General features: G+C 43.9%; 1 protein-coding gene across 10 annotated transcripts in view; it reads right to left on the bottom strand.

Moving 5' to 3' along the window:
* DIP2A (disco interacting protein 2 homolog A) overlaps nt 1-27239 on the bottom strand; it is a 184217-nt gene that overhangs the window by 64221 nt on the left and 92757 nt on the right. For 5 of the 10 annotated variants that reach the window (XM_075317444.1, XM_075317446.1, XM_075317445.1 and 2 more), the window contains exons 2-8: nt 18015-18086; nt 6641-6760; nt 3974-4093; nt 3530-3772; nt 3071-3199; nt 2864-2983; nt 2209-2406 (exon numbers count right to left, since the gene is read on the bottom strand). In XM_075317444.1, the coding sequence (XP_075173559.1) occupies nt 2209-2406; nt 2864-2983; nt 3071-3199; nt 3530-3772; nt 3974-4093; nt 6641-6760; nt 18015-18086 (1002 nt within the window). The remainder of the gene's footprint in view (nt 1-2208; nt 2407-2863; nt 2984-3070; nt 3200-3529; nt 3773-3973; nt 4094-6640; nt 6761-18014; nt 18087-27239) is intronic. The other 5 variants (XM_075317449.1, XM_075317454.1, XM_075317448.1 and 2 more) reach the window with 3 other exon arrangements.

The following is a 27239-nucleotide window of genomic DNA, read 5'->3' as shown; positions in this document are numbered from 1 at the left end:
GAAACTTGAAGATACACCTGATTCAGAACACGAAGAGCAGGATTCTGATGGAGACGTTCACGCTCGTTCCAACGAGCCATAGCTTTTTTCACAGCTCAAATTACATGATTTAGTCAGGGACGTGGGGATTCCCTTAACACTCTTCGGAACGTTTAGGCTCTAGACCAGTGTTTCCCAGACTCCAGTCCTCATGGCCCCAACAAGTCATGTTTTCAGGATTTCCTTACTATTGAACAGATGATGGAATCATTATCAAGGCATCACCTGTGCTATATTAAGGAAATCCTGAAAACATGACCTGCTGGGGGTCGTGAGGACTGGAGTTTGGGAACCACTGCTCTAGACTAAAGGACCTGCTAGCTCTTGGTAACGGTTTTTCATGGTACAGAAGCAGAGAAAATGTATTTCTCCCATACTTTTCTCAAGATGGCTCTAGTGTATTGCAGTTATGTTCCTAGGCTGATAGAAAAATTTAACATTGAGCACAATGTGAGCGAGTGGAGACTCTTCATTGATTGATCCAATAGGAGTCTGAAAGCTGCTACTGTACAATGGTGGCAAGTATGCTTCAGTGCCTGTAGGACATTCTGTGCACTTGAAGGAAAGCTATAAGAATTTAGACTTTATTCTCAAGAAAAGTTAACTATGAGAATCAAGGATGGTCAATATGTGGTGATCTGAAATTTTTCTCTTTGCTCCTTGAGATGCAAGGAGGACACAAACTACTCATGCATATGTGTGAATAGGACATCTAGGATAAGAATCATCAATGGAGCCAAAACAAGTTGGCCAACGAGAACATCTTTGAAACCTGAACTCAAGAAGTAGTTGCGGAAGGTTTAGTTGATTCCACTTTAGTTCTCCTGCCTCCATTCCACATTAAGCTTGGACTGATGAAGCAGTTTGTGAAAGCTCTACCAAAAGATGGAGAGACCTTTAAGTACCTGTGTACCAAGTATCAGTCATTGTTAGAAGCAAAACTGAAGAAAGGCATTTTTGTAGGTCTGGATACTTGGAAACTCATGAAGAACAACGCGTTCGTTCGAAACAAAAATTAAAGCTGTTGCGAAAAGGGCTTGGGATTCTTCAAAGAAGTCGAAGAAATTTCTAGATCCAAAATTTAAGTCCATGGTGGAGAACAAGCTGAAACGTTTCAAAGCTTTGGGTTGTCTGATGAATTTGAAACAAAATTTTTTACATTACCATTTGGACGACTTTCCAGAAAACCATGGAGATGTTAGAAAAGAGCAAGGAGAAAGATTTCATCGGGATATCAAGGAGATGGCACAACGATACCAAGGTAGATGGAACGTGAAATTGATGGGGGATGACTACTGGAGGCTTCACAGAGAAGATCCGCAGCCTTCCATAAGAGAAAAGGGATCAAGAGGAGAGGAAAAGGCGCAAGAATTCATTTCCAATAATATTGCAGAATGAATGTTTAATACATTATATAATATTGTGCACATTTTTGGCTACAATAGAGATTTTTATCATTTTCGCTTGTACGTAATTTCACACTTGTTTTGTGCAAAATCCATACGTGATGGTTAAAAATAGAAGTGTTTTTTTTGTTGTGTTTTTTTTTTTTTTTAAAATCATGGTATAAGAAAAAATAGGAATCAGTCATTGGAGTTCAAACAATTCTTACAAACCCAAAATTTTGCAAACCTGTGTTATCAGCCCAGAATTTTGTAACTTAAGCTAAAAATTCATAAACGAAGCGATGGATCTTCATGTTTGAAGTTTTCTGTTCTGGTGATTAATGGGATTTTCCAAATATGAAAATTTATCAGCTACCCACAGGATGGGTAATGAATACACTGTTTTGAGGATGGAGTTGGGTGTTCCAGGTTTCAATGGAGCAGTGGTAGCTTGCACACGTTGACTCCTATTACAAGCAAAATCTACGAGGCTAATAGAGATCACTGAGAATATTGCATGGATATGGTCATTAGTCCCATAGACTAAGCAGAGGAATACATTGCTTGATCGCAACTCCAATCAAGTTGAAGACACAGGACCTTTGTTTTTAATATAGGTGGGACCCCAGGGATCCAATAATTTATAGGTTTTACTACTGGGGAAAACCCCTTTATATTTTTAACAATATGGCTATTTTTTCTTTTGCTTTATACATATGGATCGTAAAAGCACAAAAATAACACTTTTTTTTTAAAAAAAAAAACAAAACATTTTTTTACTTACCATACGTAAGTGTGTACATTGCTTTGCCAGTAGTGTCCAAAGAGGTAAGACATGGGGCTTTTGGTTGCGTAGTTCCCCAGCGGTGAAGAGCTGTCAGCAATGAGGGAGGCCAATTAGACACAACTCCAAGAGGTTCTCCTTTGAGAAGTGCCATTTCTGTTCCTTCTGCTTTTGGCTGGTTGGGGTCTGGCTGTTGAACTATATAATGTGAAAGCAGAGCAGACTTGATAAAGAAGGAGTATAGAAATAAAATATAAATATTTTACTTTTCCATAAAAGGGAGTCGGTCAGCACAAAATGACTGTTCAGACCAAGGACAGGCACTCGGTGCTCCGTTGGCATTGCCAAACAGTTTTGGTGCTCCTTCCCTCTTACGTTATTTCCATCTATCTCCACCTTCCTCATCTTTGACAGCTCTGGCTTTAGAGGAACCAGAGAAAGTCATCTATCTCCGTCTGTCTGTGGTTCTTTTAAAGTCAGAGTTATGAAAGATGGACAGAAAAGACATAGGTGGAAAGATGCACTAAACTGTTCGGCCATGCCAAAAGTGCACTAAACTGTACGGCCATGCCAAAAGTGCACTGAGCGCCTTGGCTTGGTTTGAACAGTCATTTTGAGCTGACAAACTCCCTTTACATTATCTATGAATTCTTACCCTCCAGGAGCTCCTCAAAATCATCCACAAAGAATTCTCTTAGTGGAGGACGCTTTGGCCTTTTTAGGGTATTGAGTAGCTGCTGAATTTTGGAAGAGACTCTGCTGTTTACTGGCACACCTATTGGGGAGGAACAGTAGTATCAGACTACAGGGTGTATCTTTGTCTTAGTAGGTCTACTCAAATCATCTAATAATACGAACGCACCATCTGCAGTTTCTAATATGCTGCTGTTGAACCCCCGTGGCACTCCACGCACAGATGCCACCTGTGGACGCTCATGATGAGAGTTTCCTAGGAGTCCAGTAGTCACGTCAGGTGGTGCAGAAACACTCTCTGGTTATCAGGATGAAGAACATGACATATGGTTCTGATCACTGTCTGAAACCTTATGAAGGCACCCAATGATCACATACCCATCTTGGTCAGTGTCATGACACAAAATTAGTAAAAAAAAAAAAACAAAAAAAAACACAAAACACTATTTTGAGTTCAAATATAAGCATTACCTAGAAATATAATTATCCACAAACCTTTCTGGTGATATCGTTACAATGTGTCATGACATGTCCCAACTACTTTGCCAGACTGCCGTCAGCTTGCTGGCCAATATTACAGCGCAATTATCTTTCCATAAGATTTGGCAGCACATGCCCGGATACTGACCTATCTGGGCATGTGCCATGAGGTCTGCCAGCATGGTGGCAGCTGCGAGGACAGGGCAGCTGTTGGAGGCAGCAGGCTTGGCTCCTGGGTGGGATGAGGTGGAGGATGCTGATGATGAGGTGGAGGAGCCCTGGGTTACTCTGCTAATCCAGGGCTCTACACTCGAATGACCTTGAAGCGGAGTGGATGTGATGCGTCCCTGACGGAGCAATGAGCCCTCATCCTCCGACGCTGACGAGGTGTCTGCGAGTAAAATAATCGTGGATACCGAAATATCAAAACTGTTTTGTACATTAAGGAAGTAAATAAAAGCAAGTGCATTGTATGAACGAGACAGCGCATACAATGAGACAACCAGTCATTGAGCAGACGCGGCGCTATCGATCCTTTTCCAGTCAATGTGATGCTGCACACGTCAGCTAGACAGAATCAATATATATTTACCTGGCGGCGTGTAGGTCTCTAACGAAGGCTGGACAAGAGCAGAGCGTCGTTTAGAAGGCATCGGCATTTTTCTCTCCTTGTATTTAGCCAAAGCTGCTTGTACGGCTTCTGTGTGAACATCTGCACAAGACACAAAAGCCTGGTCTATGGGTGGACATGTAACTGGTGGCCCAAAAAAAAATAAAATCGCACAGCAGATTATAAAGTATCAAACTCTGCGGCTGAAAAGCCCCTACTTAAAAGTCCCCTATCTAAACCTTTAAAGGGGGTTGTCCTGCGATCAAAGTACATTTGCATGGAGGAACAAGTCAGCACATGTCTCATCTCCTGACCAGAGAAGGAAGCAAAAGAGTATACAGGCAGGAAAGAATGAGATCACAGATGCTGCTTTCTGTGAGGTAAAACATGTACTTCCAGTGAAATGTTTTACCTCACAGAAATAATCCCGTGTTGTAATGTCTGTATACTCTTGGTCAGGAGGTGTGATATGTGCAGACCATGTTCCGGCATATCAATGTTCTTTGTGTGTGGAACAACCTCTTTAAAATATTTAGACAGGGGACTTGACCCCTATAAAAATTGAAGGGCGTAACGGTGCACTGAGCCATTGGCCACGCCAAGCTCCATCATTTGTATATATATATTAAAACTAACTTTATCTGCATCTACAATACTAAAATGTATATTACGGAAGTGATTTTCACAGGGGCAAAGTCCCTCATGTAAGTATTTAGGTAGTTGAATTTGCATTTTGGGGGTGGCATACTCCCTATAAGATTTTGGTGACAGTACCATCTTACCAGGGACATGCAGAAATATATCAAAAGTAAGGTTTATGTAGGAATGATAACTATTCCCCCATAAACTAAACTTAGTGGTGCTGGTGCTCTAGACCTTAGAGGAGTTCTCTGAGAATAGAATTATATGTAACTAAAGGAAATGTCACCAGAAATAAATTGTTAAGTACCTTTAATTAGAAAATCACACTTGTTTCGTTTAGTGATGTAATTACTAGAGACATTAAAATAGCCAACATCTTGTTACACTGACAAATGTCCTGAAAAATTAATAGGAAGGAGGTTTGCAGCATGTGTTGGATGAGTTGCTCCCAGTAGTTATTCTTATCTGATACTGGAGATGCAAGTGGTGTTACAGTAAGAAGAGGCTGCCCACACTGCTGTCCACCATGTATAGCTGATCTAATAGTGGAGATTCCAGGAGTGACAAGGTAAGAAGAGGCTGCTAACACTGCTGTCCACCCTGTGTTTCTGATCTAATACTGGAGATACCAAGAGTGTTGCGGAAAGAAGAGGCAGCTGGTACTGCAGTCTTTCTGATCTAATACAGTGAGATAATAGGATTGCTGAGGTAAAAAGAGGCTGCTCACACTGCTGTCCACTCTGTTTTTCTAATCTAATAGTGGAGATACCAGGGATGTGAGAAGAAGAGGCCGCTGGCACTGTTGTCACTCCTGATTCAATACTGGAGATAACAGAGGTGTTCCGAGGGGGGAGAAGAGTCCACTCACACTGCTATCCGACCTGTCTTTCTGATCGAATACAGGGCAATAAAAGGAGTGCTAAGGTAAAAAAGAGGCTGCTCACACTGCTGTCCACCCTGTATCTGATCTAATAGTGGAGATACCAGGGGTGCTGCAGTAATGAGAGGACACTCAGCTGTCCACCCTGTCTTTCTGATTCAATACTGGAGATTGCAGGAGTTTTGCAGGCAGAAGAGGCTGCCCACACTGCTGTCTAACCCGTCTTTCTGATAATATTGTGTTTTCCAGGGGTGTTAGGGGAAAATGAGGCTGCTCACACTGCTGTCCACCCTGTCTTTCTGAATGCTGAATAACTGCTGTGACTTGGAGATTGCTTGACAGTACGTGGTATAGGTAACTTCCTCATCATAGCACAGGTGCCTTTGCTGACAGCGTAACTTGAAGGAGGCAACGTTCATTCTATAGTAGTTACCATCATAGACATGACAAGTGTGATTAGCTGGCCAAAGGAATTTAGTTATAATTTTTTTCCTTTAGTTGTTTCTCTTTAATATATATTTCCAGAGGACGCCCCTTACCTGGTCACTTAATTTTGGTGAGGCACAGAGGGCAGGCGTGACATAGGCAATAAAAAAAAAAAAAAAGCAAAGGCCTCTCTATGGCTGCAGCAATTTCTCATTAAAAAAAGATAATGGAGGCCAGGGGACTAATAAGAGGTAAATTAAGCTATACTTTATTTTTTTTTCATGACTTCAGAATATTACCATGTTCTGGTAGTGGGGTCCCAGTAGAGAATGTATAATACGCCCTGCTTTTTAGATATTGCTGATATTTTATATGTTTATTTTGAAGTGAAATTTGATTCTGGCACAAATATAAATTACAAATCCGCAATCAACACGTCATGCGCATTAGCACTTTGTATTTGTTAAATGATTGATTAGACATCTATACATGATACATGAGATGCAGAATGGGGCATTTACATTGGCTGAAGGAAAGGCTTGTGGTCCCAAATTTTTAATAAGGTACAAATCGTAGTATAGATTACAGATCTTGTGTATAAGCCATGTTTGTTTCTTAGAGGAGAAAGATTCTGTCCAGAACGGGCCTACACGCTTATCAGCATGCACAGGGTCACATATCGATCGTGCAGAAGCACTAACCAGATCGAAATCGCTCATCCCGTGAGCTGGTAGAACGGGACCTCTGCTGCTTGTTTGTGGTGGTTGTAACTTGTGTGGTGCCCAGGAGTTTGCTGTCTGTTTGTAGTGAAGGGTCTACACCTAGCAGGAGTAGAAAAAAAGGCAATATATTAACAGCTAACAATTCGCAAGTAGAATTATGGTCAGAATTAGTTCAGTCTGTTTGTCTTTTTTGTTTTTGAAGAAGAAACTGAATTAATGTCCAAAATGGACCTGTTGCAGAACAGATGCAAATGGAAGCAGAGTGACCACGTTAGATAGTATGGGGTCCATCCGGGTTCCATTAAAGGGGTTGTCCAGACTCATCATGAAAGTCTAAAGTCACCTTAAGGCTATGTGCGCACTAGAAAAGTGATTTTTCTCAAGAAAAATTTATTGAGAAACTTTTGGGAGTTGAAGATTACCGCAACTGCGGTAAAAAAACGCACCAAAACCGCAGGAAAAACGCATGCGTTTTTGCCGCGGTTTTTCTGCAGGTTGGTCCCTGCGGTTTTTTTATGCTGAACTGCAATAAATAATATAGATAATAGATAATCGATAGATAGACTGATAATGGATAGAGGGAAAGATGGATAGATGAATAGATAGATCGATGGATGAGAAAGACCTATATAATGTCCCACCCCCCTGCATATTCTAAGCTGGTACCCTTTAGTGACTTTCATGTAGCACTAAAGGGTGCCTAGCCTTGTATTTAGCCAAAAAATAAAATAAATAATTAAGAAAAAAAAAAAAATGACGTGAGGTCCCCCCATCTTTTGTAGCCAGCTAGGGTAAAGCAGACGGCTGCAGCCTGCAGACCACAGCTGGCAGCTTCACCTTGGCTGGTAATCCAAAACAGAGGGCACCCCACGCTGTTATTTTACATTAAACAATTTAAAACAAAAAACGTGGGGTCCCCCCCAAATTGGATCACCAGCCAAGGTAAAGCAGAAAGCTGGGGTCTGATATTCTCAGACTAGGGAGGTCCACTGTTATTGGACACTCCCCAGCCTAAAAATAGCAGGCCGCAGCCGCCCCAGAAGTGGTGCATCCATTAGACGTGCCAATCCTGGCGCTTCGCCCCAACTCATCCCGTTGCCCAGGTGCGGTGGCAAACGGGGTAATATATGGGGTTGATGCCAGATGTGTAATGTCACCTGGCATCAAGCCCTGGGGTTAGTGATGTCACGCGTCTATCAGATACCCGACATCACCAACCCAGTCAGTAAGAAATAAAAAATAGACAACAAAAAAAGTTTTATTTGAAAAAACTCCCCACATTCCCTCTTTCACCAATTTATTGACAAGAACAATCAAATCCGGGTCCGGTGTAATCCAATAAGGGGGGGGGGGGGGGGCACGAGAGTAATGCAGTGACCTGAGCTAACATCAATAGGTCAGCCCAGGTCACTGCAGGGGATGACTAGCACTGCCATCAGGAGGTTAGATGAGATCATTACCTGCTGTGACGATCTCCTGCAGTCCTGCCATCAGCGCTGTCACTGACTTCTATGCCCGCCGAGTTCTCAGCAGTATTGCGAGAGCCCGTGACGTCACCGGCAGTGACAGTCTCGGGCCGCGGGCATAGACGGCAGTGACAGCCGGTGACGTCAGGAGGCAGGAGATCGTCACAGCAGGTAATGATCTCATCTCACCTCCTGACAGCAGCGCTCGGCATCCTCGCAGTTGCACGCACTGCTGTGTGTCAGTGTCTGCCTGCGCTGCAGGGTGACCGAGCAGCTGATACCTGCGGGCAGACACTGACACCACTGCAGGGCAGCGCAGCCGCAGGGCCGGAGCGGGGACACAGACTGCACGGGCACCTGGAGGTCACACGGAAGTGCTTCTGTGCGGCGTCCAGGGAGTGTGACCGTGTGTGTTTACTCTGCTCCGCTTCCTCTTCTGTCATAATGACATCACTGCCTGCAAAACCGCAGGCAGCGATGAGCATTACCGCAGGTAAATCGCGGCTATACCGGGGTATACCGCACATCATTTGCTACCTGCGGTATACCCCCCGGTATTTCACGATTACATTACAGTGAATGGAGTAAAATATCGGGGGTATCCAGCAGGTACCTGCGGAAAAGAAGTGACATACACATTTTTCTCAAGAAAATCTTCAGAAAGAATTCTCTTGAGAAAAAAAAAACGCAGCGTGCGCACAGCTATTTTTTTTTTCCCCATAGGTTTTGCTGGGAAATGTCTGTAGAAAGATTTCAAACATTTCTCGAGAAATTTCCGCAGCAAAACCGCGCGGTAAAAACGCCTAGTGCGCACAGGGCCTATGAGTCACTCTGTGAATCCTCACATCATGCACAGCAAGGACTTCATGGTACCGGTGGTGATACCGAGATGTCATGTGACTGCCAAGTAGGCAATATGCATACTCCTGGTCACAATCCAAGCAGACATGCGCAGCCTCGCTCAATTCTCTTGTATTGAGCAAGGTCGCACAGGTCTAATGAGAATGTGGCCGGGAGAATGCATATCGCATACTTTCAGTCACATGACCGATTGATCTTACCACCGACACAGGAGAGACTTCATAGCATAGGTGGTGCACAATGTGAAGTTCACTAATTTGCAAAGTGACTGCAGACTTTTACGATAAGCCTAGACAACCCCCTTTAAAAGGAATAAGTCAGCATGTTTTTGCTTTGTAATCTAAAGATGGCATGCTGCAGGGGTTAACACACAGTTTTCAGTGAAGAGTCTCTTATCACAATGTATGCAGTGGTTTTCCTGCAAAGTTTATTTTAGCTTCAGGAGATTATCATTGCTGAACTAGATCAGCTAGAGGTAAGGTAGTTCAGCATGCCCCCTGCTGTGATCAGCAGCTCACTGTATATAGACATTATATTTAGAGAGCCTAAGCTAAATCTAAAAACTCTAATTGTGAGATGTCTTTCTTGGAACCGGATCGCCGTTGACCAGCCCTAAGACCTACGACGTTTCAGTATCGGATGTGTGGTGCAACTCTGCCAGTTTGCAACGGTATGTTATGTTTCTTCTGTGTTAAAAAAAATTATAAAAATAGATTTGACATTAAAGACTCTAATTGAGTCAGAACTGCTGCACCCAGTAAACAAAGTGATACATGGTTGGATTCAGAGTCTATTTACCTACATGATGCTGCTATCAGATGAGGTAGTAAAATACTGCTGACAGATTCTCTTTAAAGGGGTGGTTCACCCATTTTTTTTATTTTCTGTATGAGTTCTACTTGCCTTTCTAGGAGTTTTCTCCTTTGGCTTCTGTTTCCAGTTCTGGCACTGAGCGGCGCTATCCTGCACGCTCAGTGCCGGTCACATGATCCCCTGGAGCTGTGGCCACCAGCATCCTCTGACGTCCCGGCATTTCCGGGCTCTCAAACTGGACGGGTACGTCAGAGGAGGCTGGCACCACTCAGATTGAGTGACAGGGCTGTGGGCGGTAACTACCGCACATCACAGCCCAGCATCGAGGGGAGGATCCGGAGGACGTCAGTGTGGAGCCGGCGTCCTGCAGATGGTGAGGCACGGGGCGCCAGTGTGCAGTACAGGGGGGTTCTTCAGCTGAATCTCCCCCCTGCACGCAAGTATGTGATCACACTGTCCACCCGCCCGCTCTGCTGCGATGTCAGGAGAGCGGCCGGTGTCGGGCAGTGTGATCATCTGCTCCTCCCAGCAGCAAGACACTGACAGGCATGTCACTGCTGTGCTCTGCCATCTGTCCTGCTGCATGGGACCAACTGTCTGCACTCTGTCACCTGCACCACAAGTCACAGAGTGGAGACAGTTGGTGACAGAGCACCTCTGCCCCCCCCCCCCGTTCTTTCCCCACTCTCTTCTCTCCCCCCACTCTTCTCCCCCTCCCCTCTTCCCCCTCTTCTCTGCCCCCCTCTTATCCCTCTCTCCTCTCCCCTCTCTTTTCCCTCGCTCTCTTTCTCCCCACGCTCGCTCTCTTTTCCTCCCCCCCGCTCGCTCTTTTCCTCCCCCCACTCGCTCTTTTTCCTCGCTCTCTCCTGGCATGGTCAGTACAGAAATCTCTCCATCGTGGAGGGGTGAGAGGGAGTAATAAACATGGAGTCCCCACTGTGTCTGTGTATTTATTTCTAATAAAGTATTTTTCTCTGTGTGATGTCTTTTTTTTTTCTTTTTTTTAAACCCTTTGTTGGAGATTCTTAATGGCCAGGTTAAACTTGGCCTGACATTAAGAATCTCGGGCTTTATACCAGCTGGTAAAACATAGCTGGTATTAACCCCTTATTACCCAGCGTGCCACCTGCCACCAGGGCCACTGGAAGAGTTGGATACAGCGCCTGAAGATGGCGCTTCTATCAAAGCGCCATTTTCTGGGGCAGCTGTGGACTGCAATTCGCAGTGGGGGGCCCAGAAAGTTTGGGCACCCTGCACTGTGGATTCCAATCCCCAGCTGCCTAGTTGTACCTGGCTGGACTCAAAAATTTGGCGAAGCCCACATCATTTTTTTTTTTAAATTATTTCATGAAATTCAGGAAAAAAAAGGGCTTCTCTATATTTTTGGTTCCCAGCCAGGTACAACTAGGCAGCTGGGGGTTGGGGGCAGTCCGTAGCTGCCTGCTGTACCTGGCTAGCATACAAAAATATGGCGAAGCCCACGTCATTTTCTTAACGTTTTCAGGGAAAAACCTTTATAAAAAAAATGCTTCCCTGCATTTCTATTGCCAGTGAAAGTAACACAAAGCAGCGGGGGCTAGCAGCCAGTAGCTGCTTTGGTTACCCTTAGCAATAGAAAATGCAGCGGGAGCCCACAAACAATGTGATTTTTTTTAATGAATTTTTTTTTAAAAAAAAAAATCGGCATGGGCTTCGCCCATCGAGCACCAGAGCATTTTACTTCTCATTCATCCCAAGTAATCAGATGACTCCAGTGTCGGCCGATTACTTGTTCTGTGTTCCCCTGCATCCATTGCAGCGTGTACGGGCTGTGAGGTCAGCGGAGTGGAGACAGTGACATGCTCTGCTCTGACACATAGTGTGCTGCATGTCACTATCTTTCTCCACTCTGGTACTTGTTGTGCAGGTGACCGGATGCTACATGTCACTAACTGTCTCCACTATGGGACTTGTTGTGCAGGTGAGAGTGTATACAGTTGGTACTATGCAGCAGAAATCACAGAGTGGGGCAGTTAGTGACATGTATCATCCGGTCACCTGCACAACAAGTCCCAGAGTGGAGACAGTGACATGCTCTGCTCTGACACAGTGTGCTGCATGTCACTATCTTTCACCACTGTGGGACTTGTTGTGCAGGTGACCGGATGATACATGTCACTAACTGCCCCACTCTGAGACTTGTTCAGGTGAGAGTGTATACAGTTGGAACAATGTAGCAGAAGTCACAGAGTGGAGCAAGTTAGTGACATGTATCATCCGGTCACCTGCACAACAAGTCCCAGAGTGGATACAGTGACATGCAGCACACTATGTGTCAGAGCAGAGCATGTCACCAACTTGCTCTGCTCTGTCACCTGCGGTGCTGCATGACACGTTTTTGCCGCGATTTGGTGCGTTTTTGCTCACTGCGTTTTTAATCAGTGCACAATGCCATTAAAGATTGTTGATGAAAAAAAAAAAAAAAGGTCTGATGTCATTTCCTTATTCAAAATGTTCATTGTATGCAGGAGAGCAGACAGCAGCTGCAGAACTACAAGGCTCAGCATCCTCCATTCACTAGTGTATGCAGGAGAGCAGACAGCAGCTGCAGAACTACAAGGCTCAGCATCCTCCATCCAGGACTGTATGCAGTTTTTTACCCAAAAAGAAAAAAAAAATGACATGGGCTTCGCCATATTTTTGTATGCTAGCCGGGTACAGCAGGCAGGTACGGGCTGCCCCCAACCCCCAGCTGCCTATTTGTACCCGGCTGGGAACCAAAAATATAGAGAAGCCCTTTTTTTTTTTATTTAATGAATTTCATGAAATAAATTTTAAAAAAAAATGACGTAAGCTTCGCCTAATTTTGGTGTCCAGCCGGGTACAACTAGGCAGCTGGGGATTGGAATCCACAGTGAAGGGTGCCCAAGCTTTCTGGGCACCCCCACTGCGAATTGCAGTCCGCAGTCACCCCAGAAAATGGCGCTTTCATAGAAGCGCCATCTTCTGGCGCTGTATCCAACTCTTCCAGCTGCCCTGATGCCGGGTGGCTAGCTGGGTAATAATGGAGTTCGGGCTAACTGTATATTATCAGCTAGCCCTAAGCCCGAAATTCATGGTATCACGCCAATATTAGACATGGCCACCATGAATTTCTAGTAATGATAAAAAAAAACCACAACAACCAGAAAAATATTTTTATTAGAAATAAAACATAACACAATTAGTGACTCCATCTTTATTGAAATAAACCCCCCTCCGCAGTAATCCTGGGTTAGGGTCCCGCGCCGTCCAATCCGGATCCAATATCATCTGATCGGTTTGCTGGAAGGCAAAGCGATCAGATGATGTGTCAGGTTAAACTACGTGAATCACATGACACATCAGCTGATTGTATAAAAGCCGATTATACAATCAGCTGATGCATCAGTAGAAAAAAAAATAAATAAATACATACTCACGTCTGTGCTGATTACCGGCAGCTCCTGCAGGGGAGTCTGATCCTGGCCCATCACTGCAGGAGCTGCCGGTAATCAGCTGATGAAGTCCCCTGACGGCAGGATCAGCTGATAGCCGGCCGGGCGCGAAAAAGCCAGCGACACCACGAGAATCAATCAGCTGATGCGTCAGGTGACTGCATCAGGTGATCCACCGCCAGGTCCTGCAAGCTTCGTACGTGCCCCGGGGAGACTGCACACAGCCAGAGCGGCGGTACCGAGACAGGGGCTGGAAGCAGGCATGGCACCGGGACCCTGCAGACAGGTGAGTATGACATACACACACACACACACACACACACACACACACACACACACACACACTGTATATATACACACACACACACACACACACTGTATATACACACACACTGTATATACACACACACTGTATATACACACACTGTATATACACACACACTGTATATACACACACACTGTATATACGCATACACATACACTGTATATACTCGCACACACACTTTCTTCCCCTGGCTGTGTAGAGCTGCTGCTGTCTCTGTATGATTGATCTCAGTACATCCACAGGGAAGAGGCAGGGAGGAGGGTTTGGGTGGGAGCAGAGTGGGTGTATTAGACACAATGGGTGTGTTAGATAAGCTAGACACCGCCCTAGAGCCACAAAGAATTCTGGGACTTGTAGGAACTGAACACAGGAAGTCAGAGGAGAGATTAACCCCATCAGAGCTGGAGCCAGCAATGAGCATGTGCTGCTAGTGCACAATAAAAGGTAATTTTGCTGAAAAAACATAATTGATGTGTTGAGGGGCACATATTAGCAAGATTTATCAGAAAAAAAAAAATCAGTTTTGGTAACTGGACAACTTCTTTAAGTCACTTAAGAACTGAAAAAAAAGTGCATCAAGCACAACTTTTGTATCCCCAATCTAAAAATCCAGAGGGACCCCAAAATACTCAGTTTTTAGAAAGGAGAAAAAAAAAAAAAAAGTTCTTCATGATTAACGTCTAAAATTGAACATGAAACAGAACCCAGAATAATTCATGTGGTCCTCCTGCTTTCATTTGCATCAGTTATGAACGTATCTGTTTGGGACAATGATTCGGTTTGTTCCTAAAAATAAGAGCAGATAACAGATGTCTGTATTGAAGTGTGAACATGGCCTCAATTCCCAAAAGGAAGGCGCATTTGCCAAAATAGTGATTATCATCGAAATGCTGCAAATTTACATGGAAATTTAGAAACAAAACACTAAAATTATTTCAGCGCTTTATGTCCCCGTATTTAGTGTTTAGCGGCTTGTGTTTTTGCTGCATCTAGATTTCCCTAATGATGATTAAACTATTGACTCATTTGAGCCAAACACAGAAAAACAAGACTGATTTCATCTGGCGGGATCACCGAGCTCGGGAGACAGGATCTGTGACAGTTTGGCTCTAATCTACTCTCAGAGATTAAGAGAAACCATTCTGTCAGCAACTAACAACCAGAACTGCCCGGAAAACAAAACTGACCAGAAACCGTAGACACATCACAGACTCGGTGTAATCTATCCGAGCACAGAAGGGAGGATACCGGGCTCACCCCGATACACCGGCCAAAGCCGACGTCACCCGGAGGAAGGCGCAACAAGTCAAAGAAAGACGATAAGGAGTCAAACAAGTCAAATAAAGGCAGAATATTTATGAATACAGTGGAACCTTGGTTAATGAGAACAATCCGTTCTGGGAGTGTGCTTGTTAACCAAGTTACTCGTTCAAAGCAAGATTTCCCATAGGAGATCATTGCAATGCAGACAATTCGTTCCACAAGTTGTTAAATGTTTCATCCTGGTGCACTATTGTGCCATTCCCCACACACACACACACACACACACACACACACACACACACACACACACACACACACACACACAGATTATGCTCACCTTACCTTCCGTTCCCTCGCCGGTCTCCTGGAACTTGTAGTTCGCCTGTACAAGACGTGTATTGGGTAACCAAGGCGACCGATGCCGGATCTTCCGCACTCAGCGCGCTTATGTCAAAGGCAGGAGCCGCTTGCCTCTGATTGGCCAGCGCGCTGCCTTTGAGTAGCGCTTGACAGGGGAAGTTCCTCCCTCGTCGCAATGGTTACAGAGTACACATCCTGTGGAGGGAGGACCTTCCCCTGTCAAGCGCTACTCAAAGGCAGCGCGGTGGCCAATCAGAGGCAAGCGGCTCCAGCCTTTCACATCATCGCGCTGGGAGCTGAAGGTCCGGCATCGGTCGCCTTCGTTACCCGATACATGCAAGTTCCAGGAAGCCGGCGAGGGAACGGAAGGTAAGGTGAGCATATATGTGTGTGTGCGTGTTTGTGTGGACTGCAAGAGCAGGTCACAGCGCTGTGGATGTACGGAACCGGAAGTGTGTGCGGTGAGGATTTTGCTCGTACAGCAAAGCTTTCTCGTAAACCGAGTTACAAATTTACAGCAAGTTTTGCTCATTAGGCGAATTTTTTTTTAAAGTGATTAAAATTCAATTTGAAACTTGTAAAAAAAATTGTTTTTTTCTGCCATTTTCTGAGGTGTCACTTTTTATTCTAGCTTATTTTTGAGTGGAGGGTTGATGTTTTTATTGGTACCATTCTGAGATACATACATGTTGACCGCTATTTACTGCATTTTTTTCCAGGAGGTGCAGCAACCACCAATCCGCAATTCTGGTGTTTTTAAATTATTTGCTCTACACTTTACCACATTGGTTAATAAATTTTAGGTTTTGATAGGACTATTAAGGACACAACAATATCAAAGATGCTTATTTATTTTGTTTAAATAGTGGGAAAAAAGTTGATTCAAACCTTTTATTCTTTAAAATGTCTTAGAATTGCTTTCTCCAATAGGTGGCACTAGAGTTCCTGTCCCCTTTTGTGAATAAACCATCTGCATATTCCCCAGAGGAGCATTACATGTCTTATCAGTCTCCTTACACTGCCTTAGCAGTGGAGAGAAACTTTACCCCTTAGATTTCTAGTCAAAAGCCTCTCACCCAGATAAACAGTTCTCCTGCTTTGTACTGATGAGCTGCAAACACCATGAAACATTGCAAATGCAAAGTGCATGCAAAGGGAGTTTCTGGATTTGCTTCTAATCCTAAAACCCATCCATACACATAAGATTATTCTGATCATTCAGTAGACAGCCATATTAGCCAGCTCTCCCAGACTTTGGGGCTCTTGCTTGGCCAAGTTTTGCAATGTTCTTCATGAAAGAGGGGCTAGTCTCCAGAATAACAAATGGATTGGCAGTCTGGAATTGGACATGCTGGCTCCGTAACAGGCATATGGATGGGTAAACAATCATTGGAGCCCTCGGCTATCATGGCAACTCATCAGCACGGAGATATCGCAACGTCTTAATTTTTGCTTTTTGAAATGGACAGAATCAGAGCAAAGCTGTTAGTGGCGATTATCAGCAGTGCATGGAGTGGGTGCCAAACCCCGGCACTAGACTTAAGGTGTACTGGTATATTCTATGTCTAGAAGGGGTTAAAGACCTGTGATACTTAAGGCCACGATACATGTTACAACGACGTATCTAATGATATATCGCCGGGGTCACTGATTCCCTGACGCACATCCGGCATAGTTAGTGACGTCGTTGCGTGTGACACCAATGAGCGACCGTTAACGATGGAAAATACTCACCAAATCGTTCATCGTTGACACATCGTTCATTTTCAAAAAAATCGTTGATTGTTGAGGTCGCAGGTTGTTCGTCGTTCCCGAGGCAGCACACATCGCTACGTGTAACACCTAGGGAACAACGAACTACAGCTTACCTGCGGCCACTGGCACTGAGGAAGGAAGGAGGTGGGCGGGATGTTGCGAATGCTCATGTTCGCCCCTCCGCCTCTATTGGGCGGCTGCTTATTGACGCTGAACGGAACGCCCCCTTAGAAAAGGAGGCGGTTCGCCGGCCACAGCGACGTCGCAAGGCAGTTAAGTCCGGGTGACGGCTCCTAACGATATTGTGCGCCACGAGCAGCGATTTGCCCGTGACGCACAAACGACGGGGGCGGGTACGCTCGCTAGCGATATCGCTGTGTGTAAAGCCCCCTTTAATTAGCCCTTTTGAAGATTTTACATTGGGGCCAAAGAGCTTCAAGTTACCCAACTCTCCCAATACGAACGCCTAAAAGATGATCTGCTATGTTGGATATGCGGATACTTGTCCGCTCTGTGTGACTTCAAATCAAAGGAGCTGTCGGTCAGCAGTAAAAGGCAGAGCTGGGAATAAAGCCAGAGCGGCAGAAGAGGCCTGAAGTGCTTTCACGCGTCCAAAGCACTTCAGCCACATTTGCATATGGATTCAAAGACTCTGATTGCTCAGTAAAGGAAAACCGATCCAGGTAACTAAAAAGGTATGGACTTGTGTTTGCAAGAGCTACATATGTATATAAATAATTGGAGGGTGAAACCCTACTGACAGCTCCCCCAAAGAATTGAGAAGAGGGATTCTGCTGGTTCAGGGTCTGTACAGTTTGCTCTGTAGATGTGACATGCAGGACACAGTGTTAACCAAGCAGTGTATGGAGAAGCAAAGCTAAAGTGACGTGCAATATAAAAGCTATGGTGGACCAAGTAGCAACTAGCAAAACTGTGACTGCGTTACTGAAGGAGAATGGCCTGCAGCGGAGATCAGGACCGGTTACAGAAGAGCAGTATATTGAAAGCTGCTCAACACTAAATGCAGATATTATTGATGCAGATTAGAGCATTACCTTGGATGAGAGGAATGTAGCGACCCAGAAGCTTAGCCCTTTTCTTCTCATACCCTTTCTGGGTTATGTCTCCTGGAAAACACAAAAGATAGAGTGATATAAAAAGAGCAATCACATTATCACAAGCAGCATCAATCTGTATCCTTCATATAATCAAGCAGTTGTTCAGGACAATATAGATTTTTGATTCTTTTTTTGAGGAAATGGTCAATGCTCCAAAATGTATGTGATCATTTGCAGAAAAAAGCGCCAGGGGATTAAATATGCGTTTAAACACTATGGGACAGCCCATATGATGATGTCATATCTGTGGAAGCTTCTGATAGGTTTATGTGCAACACCTGAGTTAATTAAAGACTCCTGTGGATGTATTTTAACGCACACCTGAAACACACGGCTTCTTTGTGTAGCTTCTGGTATGCATACATGCTTACACACTATACACAGTGCTTTTTTTGCGGCGGTACATGTCTGAAATCTGAAATCTGAAGAGCGCTGAGGGGCAGCACCTCTGGCTCTGTCCACATGGCTAATTCGTAAACTATACAAATTAGCCATGTGTGGAGCGGAGACACAAGGTTAGATGCTGCAGTGCACAGGATCCTTCCCGGCATGACGTCACTAACCTCACGTGTTAGGGGCGTGGTCTAATTTCACAATGCACGAGGCAACGCCATCGCCTCCTGCATCTCGCCATTTGTTGACGCAGGTTTCTGATGAAGCGTTCGACTTCAGGACACCACGCTATGGATGACATTCTTGACATCCTTTCCTGTACAGACCAAGGTCAGTGTCTTCATAGTCGAAAACAGGAGTTCTTTCATTTACTGTGTGGGTAAGCTTCATGCTGTGTGGCTGTTCTGTAATTTTGGGGGGGGCGGGGGGGGGGGGAGGGGGTCTGTTCATTGCTGGGGATGGTGGTCAGTGCCGGGAGCGGGGGGGGGGGTCTGTTCTCTGCTGGGGATGGTGGTCAGTGCTGGAATTCTGGGATTCGGGAGGGGGGGGGGGGATTCGGTTCTCTGCCACCCTGTGCCTCAACAGGTAAACCGTGCACAGGGTCTCCCGACAGCACCCCTCCCAGCTCCTCAATTTCGGCTGCTGACTAACAGTACCCCCCCCCCACTCTCCTCAATCTCGGCCGCCGGCGCTTGACAGCACCCACCCCCCCCGCTCCTCGCCTCAGAGATGCATATTGGCAATTTTTTTTTTTTTTTACAAAAAAAGTGCCGATTATAATAAAATTATATATATATATATATATATCAGAGAAGTAACAATTTTTAAGCAAAGCCGTGCAGCAAGCAGTCCAGTTAGTGACATCACTGGTATCAGGGTCTCTTCCCCTATATCATGCTGTTTTCAGGTGGAGTAATAAAAACCTGTAGACTTCCCGTTTAAAGAAAATCTGTCAGCAACATTTACTCCCTAATCTGTTAATATGGGCATGTAAAACAGTGAAAGATAAACACATGGGCACCTTTACATGCAGTCTATAAAGCTGAAACAGGATTCAGCATCTTTTACTTTTCTTTATTCTTTGAATAGGATTTTGGCAATATTTCTTGTGTTTAAAGGAGTTGTCCAGGCTTGGGAAGAGAGTCTGCATTTACTTTATGTGAAAGCAGAATCCTCACAGTGTGTGGTGTGCACACTGTCATGATTCACCGGTACTGCCGTTGTGTGCAGACAGTTACGTGACGGCATATATCTTATTTGCATACTTGTGATCATGGGTCAACTAGAAGCACATTGGGGGGGGGGGAATGGAGGGAATCTGGATTATACTAGCCAAAGTGTGATCACAAGTATACAAATCAGATATATGGGGACAGCAGCAGTGTCAGATGTCTGCACATTTTTGTCCCAAGCCTGGAAACCCCTTGGAATGTTTGTGTCATATTCAATCTCTAGTGGAAAAAAAAATCACTCCCTTGTTTCCCGGCTTCTTGCCTGCCAGGCACAGTGTGCTCCTACTCCTAATGATTGACAGTTCACATCAGTGGCATAAAAGTGTTGATGGCTCGAACTATGCTCTCCAAAACTACCAGCAATGGCAGCTTTACCTCTGCATCATCAGAGGACCGCAGCGATCCTGAGGGTGACTGGATCCAGCAATCAACTCAGCTTCAAAAGTAGTGCTGGCAAAGAGCTTGTAAGCACTGCATTCCTTGACTAGGACATTGGCCACCACTGACAGAAAGCAGAGGTGGCCAGTTACCTAGGCAACCAGCAGTAAACTAGAAAATGAAAAATACCTACATTCTTGAGAAGAGAGAGGATTTTGTAAACTTATGTATTATTACGAGCACTTGATATTGAGAAGATCCCTTTAATACAATTTATACTGTATGTCGGACAAAAAAAAAAATAAAAAATCTTTTTTTTTTGTTTTTACAACAAAACACATATTTAACTATAATATTTTAGACTTTGTAAAACTAAGTAAATAATAATTAAAGGGACTCTGTTAACTGGTTTTTGCTCCCCCATCTGAGAGCAGCATAATGTAGAGACAGAGATCCTGATTCCAGTGATGTGTCACTTACTGAGCTGTTTATTGTCACTTCCTCTGCTGCAGATCTAGCAGTTATACAGAGCTCATGAATATGCTGGACTACTGGCAGCATGCCAAGTAGTCCTGTAATGATAAGCTACTGCTGATTAAACAGTGATTTTATCAAAACTACACTAAGGAGTACTTCTCACATCGCGAGATCACTGCTGAGTCACGGTTATTGTGACACAGCAGTGACCTCATTAGCGATCTCGCTGTGTGTGACACTGAGCAGCGATCTGGCCCCTGCTGTGAGATTGCTGCTCGTTACACACAGTGCTGGTTCATTTTTTGCTCATTGCTCTTCCGCTGTGAAGCACACATCGCTGTGTTTGACGGTGAGAGAGCAACGATCTGAATGTGCTGGGCGCCGGCGTCTGGCAGCCTGCGGTAAGCTGTAACCAAGGTAAATATCGGGTAACCAAGCAAAGCACTTTGCTTGGTTACCCGATATTTACCTTGGTTACTAGCGTCTGCCGCTCTCACGCTGTCAGTGCCGGCTCCCTGCACAAGTAGCCGGACTACACATCAGGTAAATAAGCAAAGCGGTTTGCTTATTAACCAGATGTGTACTCTGGCTAGGAGTGCAGGGAGCCAGCGCTAAGATGTGTGCGCTGGTAACCAAGCGCTTGGTTACCCGATATTTACCTTAGTTACCAAGCGCAGCATCGCTTCCACGCGTCGCTGGTGGCTGGTCACTGGTGAGATCTGCCTGATTGACAGCTCACCAGCGACGCACCAGCAATCCTGACCAGGTCAGATCGCTGGTGTGATCGCTGGAGCATCGCTAAAGTGTGACGGTACCCTAAGCAGCCCAGTAAGAGACACATCGCTGGAATCAGGGTCTCTGTCTACATTATGCTGCTTAGTTGGAAAAAGCTGGTGACAGATTCCCTTTAATAGTAGTTCATTGAATAAATCAAACAAACAATCAGAACAAGCAAGAATCAATAGTACATGACTGCGAGATGAGAAGATGCTGTTGTGACAGATCAGAGCCTAGAGAAGAAAATCCCCACAATATGCTGCGCTATGAGTTCATATCAGCCAGCGAGACGGCCACGGAGACACAAGAAACGTCACAGACCGTCCCTGCGGGAGGTAAATTTAATGCACTGAAAATCTTTTTATTACAAGACCGCTTATCTCCAGAGACCCTGCATAGGGGCGACCAGCGAGCATAAACCCCATACTAAGCCCTATAATAGGATTCCACCACCGGGCATCAAACACTAGATAAGCAGCTGTCCCCAAACAAAGTCCGGTGAAAATGAAGCCCACCATCAGGACTTTCCTGTGAGACCTCTGCAACGCCGGCCAGTATAAACACAACCCTGCCAGCAAAACAGCCGTCATCCAAGCAGTCTGCACTGTGCCAAAATACAATGCTAAAACAAAAAAAAAAAGAAGAAGATTAAGCGGAAGGTTTTATCCTCCAGCCTGGAGCGCGCAGCTGCAGAGCCCACTGATCATCATTATGTTCTTAAACCCAAAAAGTTTACGTTAATAATTGGATAACGGCTAATTACTGTCGGCGTGATCCCGGGTGGAGCAGACGGCAGCCAATAACCAAATCATATAGACCGGATCACTGGTGGGGTCTCTGCCACCATTTCTTTATCACAGCACAGTGTGAAAGGAGAAGCAAAGATCATAAAGTGTACAGTACCAGACCATAGGGTAACAGCGCACAAAAAGAGGACATGGCACTGGGTTTTATTTATACAGTCCCACCTCCTCTATTTGGCGCAGCTCCATGGATTCTGCACCTTTTCCTTTAAGGGGTAAGGCACCACATACACAGTAGATAGCGGTTAGTCTACCAATCATATCGTTAACAGCTATTGTTCCCAAACAATCCCCCCTTACACAGAAATGCTCCGCTGAGCGCTCTGGCATGGTCTAGGGAGACATCTTATCAAGGGGGGGGGGGGTAAAGGTACCAAAATACTGAAAATCCAACATGCCGGATCTTTCTCCGGTCTCACTTATATCAGAAGGGTCAGTCATCTTCAGATATAAAATGATTTATCAACCTGCACCCCATAATCTGGTGCTGTGCTCCAACTGACAGAACGGTGCCAAATCCACTGACTTCAGAGGACCGGCAGACATTCAAGCAAGCATGCGCTGCTGCGACTCTTCTGACAGCAGATGTCAGACATGTTGTGTTCAGCATGCTTGCTGCTTTAGTTTATAACTGTGATAAGTCACTGGTTATTGAGAACACATGCGTACTAGCCTGAGCCAAGCGTCCATGTGTATTGGGGGGTTGGTAGGATAAATAACTGATGGCAAATGAATGTTAATCAAAGAGACAATTACAGTTATAATAACTAGTGATGCGCGAACACTACCATGCTCGGGTGCTCAGTACTCGTAACTAGTGATGAGCGGGCACTACCATGCTCGGGTGCACTGGACTCAAAATGAGCAGTTAATGCTCGGATTGGTGCAACATGTGTACAGAGTAGAATAGAAATCAATGGGGAACGCATTGCTCGCAACCCGAGCATGGTAGTGCCCGTTCATCACTAGTTACGAGTACTGAGCACCTGAGCATGGTAGTGCTCGCTCATCACTAGTTACGAGTACTGAGCACCTGAGCATGGTAGTGCCCGTTCATCACTAGTTATGAGTACTTAGCACCTGAGCATGGTAGTGCCCGTTCATCACTAGTTATGAGTACTTAGCACCTGAGCATGGTAGTGCTCGCTCATCACTAGTTACGAATACCAAGCACCTGAGCATGGTAGTGCCCGCTCATCACTAGTTATGAGTATTAAGCACCCAAGCATGGTAGTGCTCGCTCATAATTAGTTACGAGTATTAAGCACCTGAGCATGGTAGTGCCCGCTCATCACTAGTTACGAGTACTGAGCACCTGAGCATGGTAGTGCCCGCTCATCACTAGTTACGAGTACTGAGCACCTGAGCATGGTAGTGCCCGCTCATCACTAGTTACGAGTACTGAGCACCTGAGCATGGTAGTGCCCGCTCATCACTAGTTACGAGTACTGAGCACCTGAGCATGGTAGTGCTCGCTCATCACTAAGAATAATCACAGCTCTTATGATGTAACAGGAATGACCCTAATGTTTTCAATTCCTTGCTGTTTTAAAGGAGTAATCCGGCTCTGCTCGCTTCTGCAGCGGGAGGTGAGCGGAGCCGGTGACCTCTTGTACAGATATACGCCTGCTCACAGAGGCTTCACACCCCTGTCCTATCAATATGAATCAGACAGATGCGCCTAATCTTATCTGCATCAGGACTGGTCCATGAAATACAGAGGATGAGAGAAAGAATAAAGTTATGTAAAATCCTTGGAACACTTCAGGGATAGAAATCATGGTCAAATATAAAGGACAAAGAACTGTGGAGGTAATGTAATCATGATACACCATGCTGCATAGGTCAAAATCACTAGTATGGTCTACCACTATAAAAAAAAAAAAAATAATAATGGTGCTACTAAGCAACAGTATGGTGGATTTAGGGTAGCTGGAATATGCCTTCAGTTTCAATATCTTGGCTATAGCTCAGGATAAGTAACATGAGTACCTGGACACGGAGCAGGTAGTTCTTTGAGCCGATGATGCACAATGTACGCGATGGTAAAGGGGGGACATTCTTGAGACCACACTGGTGCCCCGATATAACCTAGGCTACATTCCTCAGTATAGATTACCTTGTAGTTTCTTGTAACATCTATTAGAATGTAGCCAAGAATGAAGAAAGGGAAGAATATATTCTGAATATTCAGCCTCATGTTTGGCGGCGGCAGATGTAAGATGTGTGATGTGAGCCACTTGTAAGGCCCTAATACACATTAGATAAAAGTCGGCTGTACGCACAGGTTTCAGCAGACCATCTAATGTATATGGGATCCTCCAACTGTCTCCCAACAGACGACGGGGGCCAACAGGATCGGCAATTGGAATTCAATCACCCGACCCATTTGTTCGGCAAGTAATAAGCATCCACCAAAGGTGTCTGGCAATGGCTCTCTCCTGGAGAACATCGGACCGCCCGGCATTCCTGTGTATGTGGGGAGAGACAGCGGCACCTGAACCATCGACAGCGGTCCAATGTGCAGGACCGGCTTTACACATCTCATAAAAGACATTGGTTAACTTAATAGCAAGACCCCAATAAATCCTTATCCCGGTAACTATAAATTTAGGTTATCCAATTTGCTGTAAAAATCTTCTATATAAATCTTTTTGGAGATCCCAGAGTTAAAAAACAAACTCCTAGACGATTCCTGTATGTCTGCTATTGTTCAGCATTGTCTGTAGCAAAAACGCGATTTAAGAGCATCTATCGAGTCCAGGTCAGAACTGTGGGATAGAAGGATCTTGATGGCTTTTTGATTCCTCTAAATATATTTGATATTTAAAAGCAGAACCCCTTGTACGTTACCCCTTATACAATACCAGCCGGGCTCACTGTCACCGCACATTGATAGGAGGGGGTCTAATTATCAGCTGATGGGAGTGAGCAGGTAGAAGAAGGGGACGGCGTTCATTGGTAACTGAATGGAGGAAACATTCTGCTCATACGTTGCACATATATACAGTGGAACCTTGGTTTAAGAGTAACTTGGTTTGAGAGCGTTTTGCAAGACAAGCAAAGCTTTTTACAAATTTGTAACTTGGTTTAAGAACAATGCTTTGCAATAAGAGCAAATACCGTGCATGCTTCCGGTTCTGTCCTTTCACCACGCTCTGATCCGCTCTGGAGGCAACTTTCTGTACATATGTACTGTATACCATTGCACAGCACAGTATATACTATATAGCATGTCTATCAATTTGCATTTGTGGATACAGTATTGTACTCTTTTGGCTAATCAGTGCAGCACATTGCTTATACTGTATCTACCGCACACCAGCAATTCTATTGGAAGCTAACGTGCAGTTTAATATGCTTTATATTCTTTTCACTGTACAGTATTGTGTTAGTGTACTGTAATAATTTTAGATGAATACAGGACATTATTTTGTATTGCTGTAATAAGTTTCTATAAATACTGTAAATATGTTTGGGTTGTGGAACGAATTGTCTGTGTTTCAATTATTTCCTATGGGAAAATTTGCTTTGATATAAGAGTAAGTTGGTTTAAGAGCGCAGTCCCGGAGCCAATTATGCTCGTAATGCAAGGTTCCACTATACATATACTATTCATCATTTCTGAAGTGACATTTCTTTATTGTCTTGTAGTACACATTGCCAATTTTTTGCAACAAATTCTGGCACACCTGGGTTGATGAGAATGGAGTAAAACTAAATCTTTTTGGTTTTTTTCCCCTGTTACCGTTGATAGATTGTTGGGTACTGAAGTACAATCGTGCTAAAACATTTGTGACATTTCAAAAAAGTTACAAAGTGATAAAATAGGCTACAATGTTTGGATTAAGAAAACCACCACGCCCACACTGTCACACAATAAAACCCCAAAAATGAAATGACAAAACCAAGTACAGTAAATTTAAAAACATTCCAATGAAATAATGACAGAAAAAAAAATGTTGCCATTTGTATCATCTGTATGCCAGATAAAAAGGAGCAAAGGAAATGATCAGTCTGAGACATTTTTGCTGTTGATGTGTACCCACATACGTTATATACATACACTACATTTTATATTTATATTTATATATATATATATATATATATATATATATATATATATATATATATATATATATATATATATATATATATATATATATATATATATATATATATATTTATATATATTATATACATATATAAAATTATATATCTGTGTGTATGTGTATATATATATATATATATATATATATATATATATATGTGTATATTATAAATGTATATTATACACATACACATATAAATACACACATACAAATATATGAAGACAAATATACACACGCATAACTATACACATACGAGCACAAAAATACACACATACACACATGCACAAATATATACACACACAAATACATACTTCTACACAAAATACACACAAATATACACACACATATATACACATATATACACACACATTCATACATAATCATCCATAATAAATGGGTCCACAGGATGTGATAACGAATGTTCAAGTTCAAACCTAATTACAATATAAAAAAAATAAATGTATACAGCAGTTGTAATAATATAACAATATAATATGGACTCCAAAAAGCACAGGGAAATTACCTTATAAATCCTATATTTTACTTAAAAAAAAAAAAAATAGTTGCAAAAATTGTATATAAATTTGATGAACCATATATCACTCACTGTAATAAATGCGTAGCTTCCCTCTTGTTGCTCTCTTATTTGTGGCACACAAGCCTCGCTATTCGGGGTGTATCCGCTCCATCAGACGGATACTGATAATACTGTGGATATAGGGGCCACGTTCAGCCCTTTGTCTATGTATTTCAGTACGCAAACATCCAAAGACTGACAACAAAGAATGGAAATGCACAATGCTCCTTCCAGGTAGGCATATACACCGCAATCCTCCTCCATCTAATTAGGCCGCATGATACAAAGTTAATCACATTATTCTAAAGCATTACATCTAATTAATTTCTATTCTCCAATTTGGTCAATTACAGTAATGGCCGCACAAGGCATTTACCATATTAGCTGGGAGAGGGTTATTCTTTAAACCAAGT

Source organism: Anomaloglossus baeobatrachus, chromosome 7 (assembly GCF_048569485.1).
Source record: "Anomaloglossus baeobatrachus isolate aAnoBae1 chromosome 7, aAnoBae1.hap1, whole genome shotgun sequence".
Taxonomy (NCBI): domain Eukaryota; kingdom Metazoa; phylum Chordata; class Amphibia; order Anura; family Aromobatidae; genus Anomaloglossus; species Anomaloglossus baeobatrachus.
Note: the sequence above shows the minus strand (reverse complement) of the source record. Positions and strands in the feature narration are given on the sequence as shown.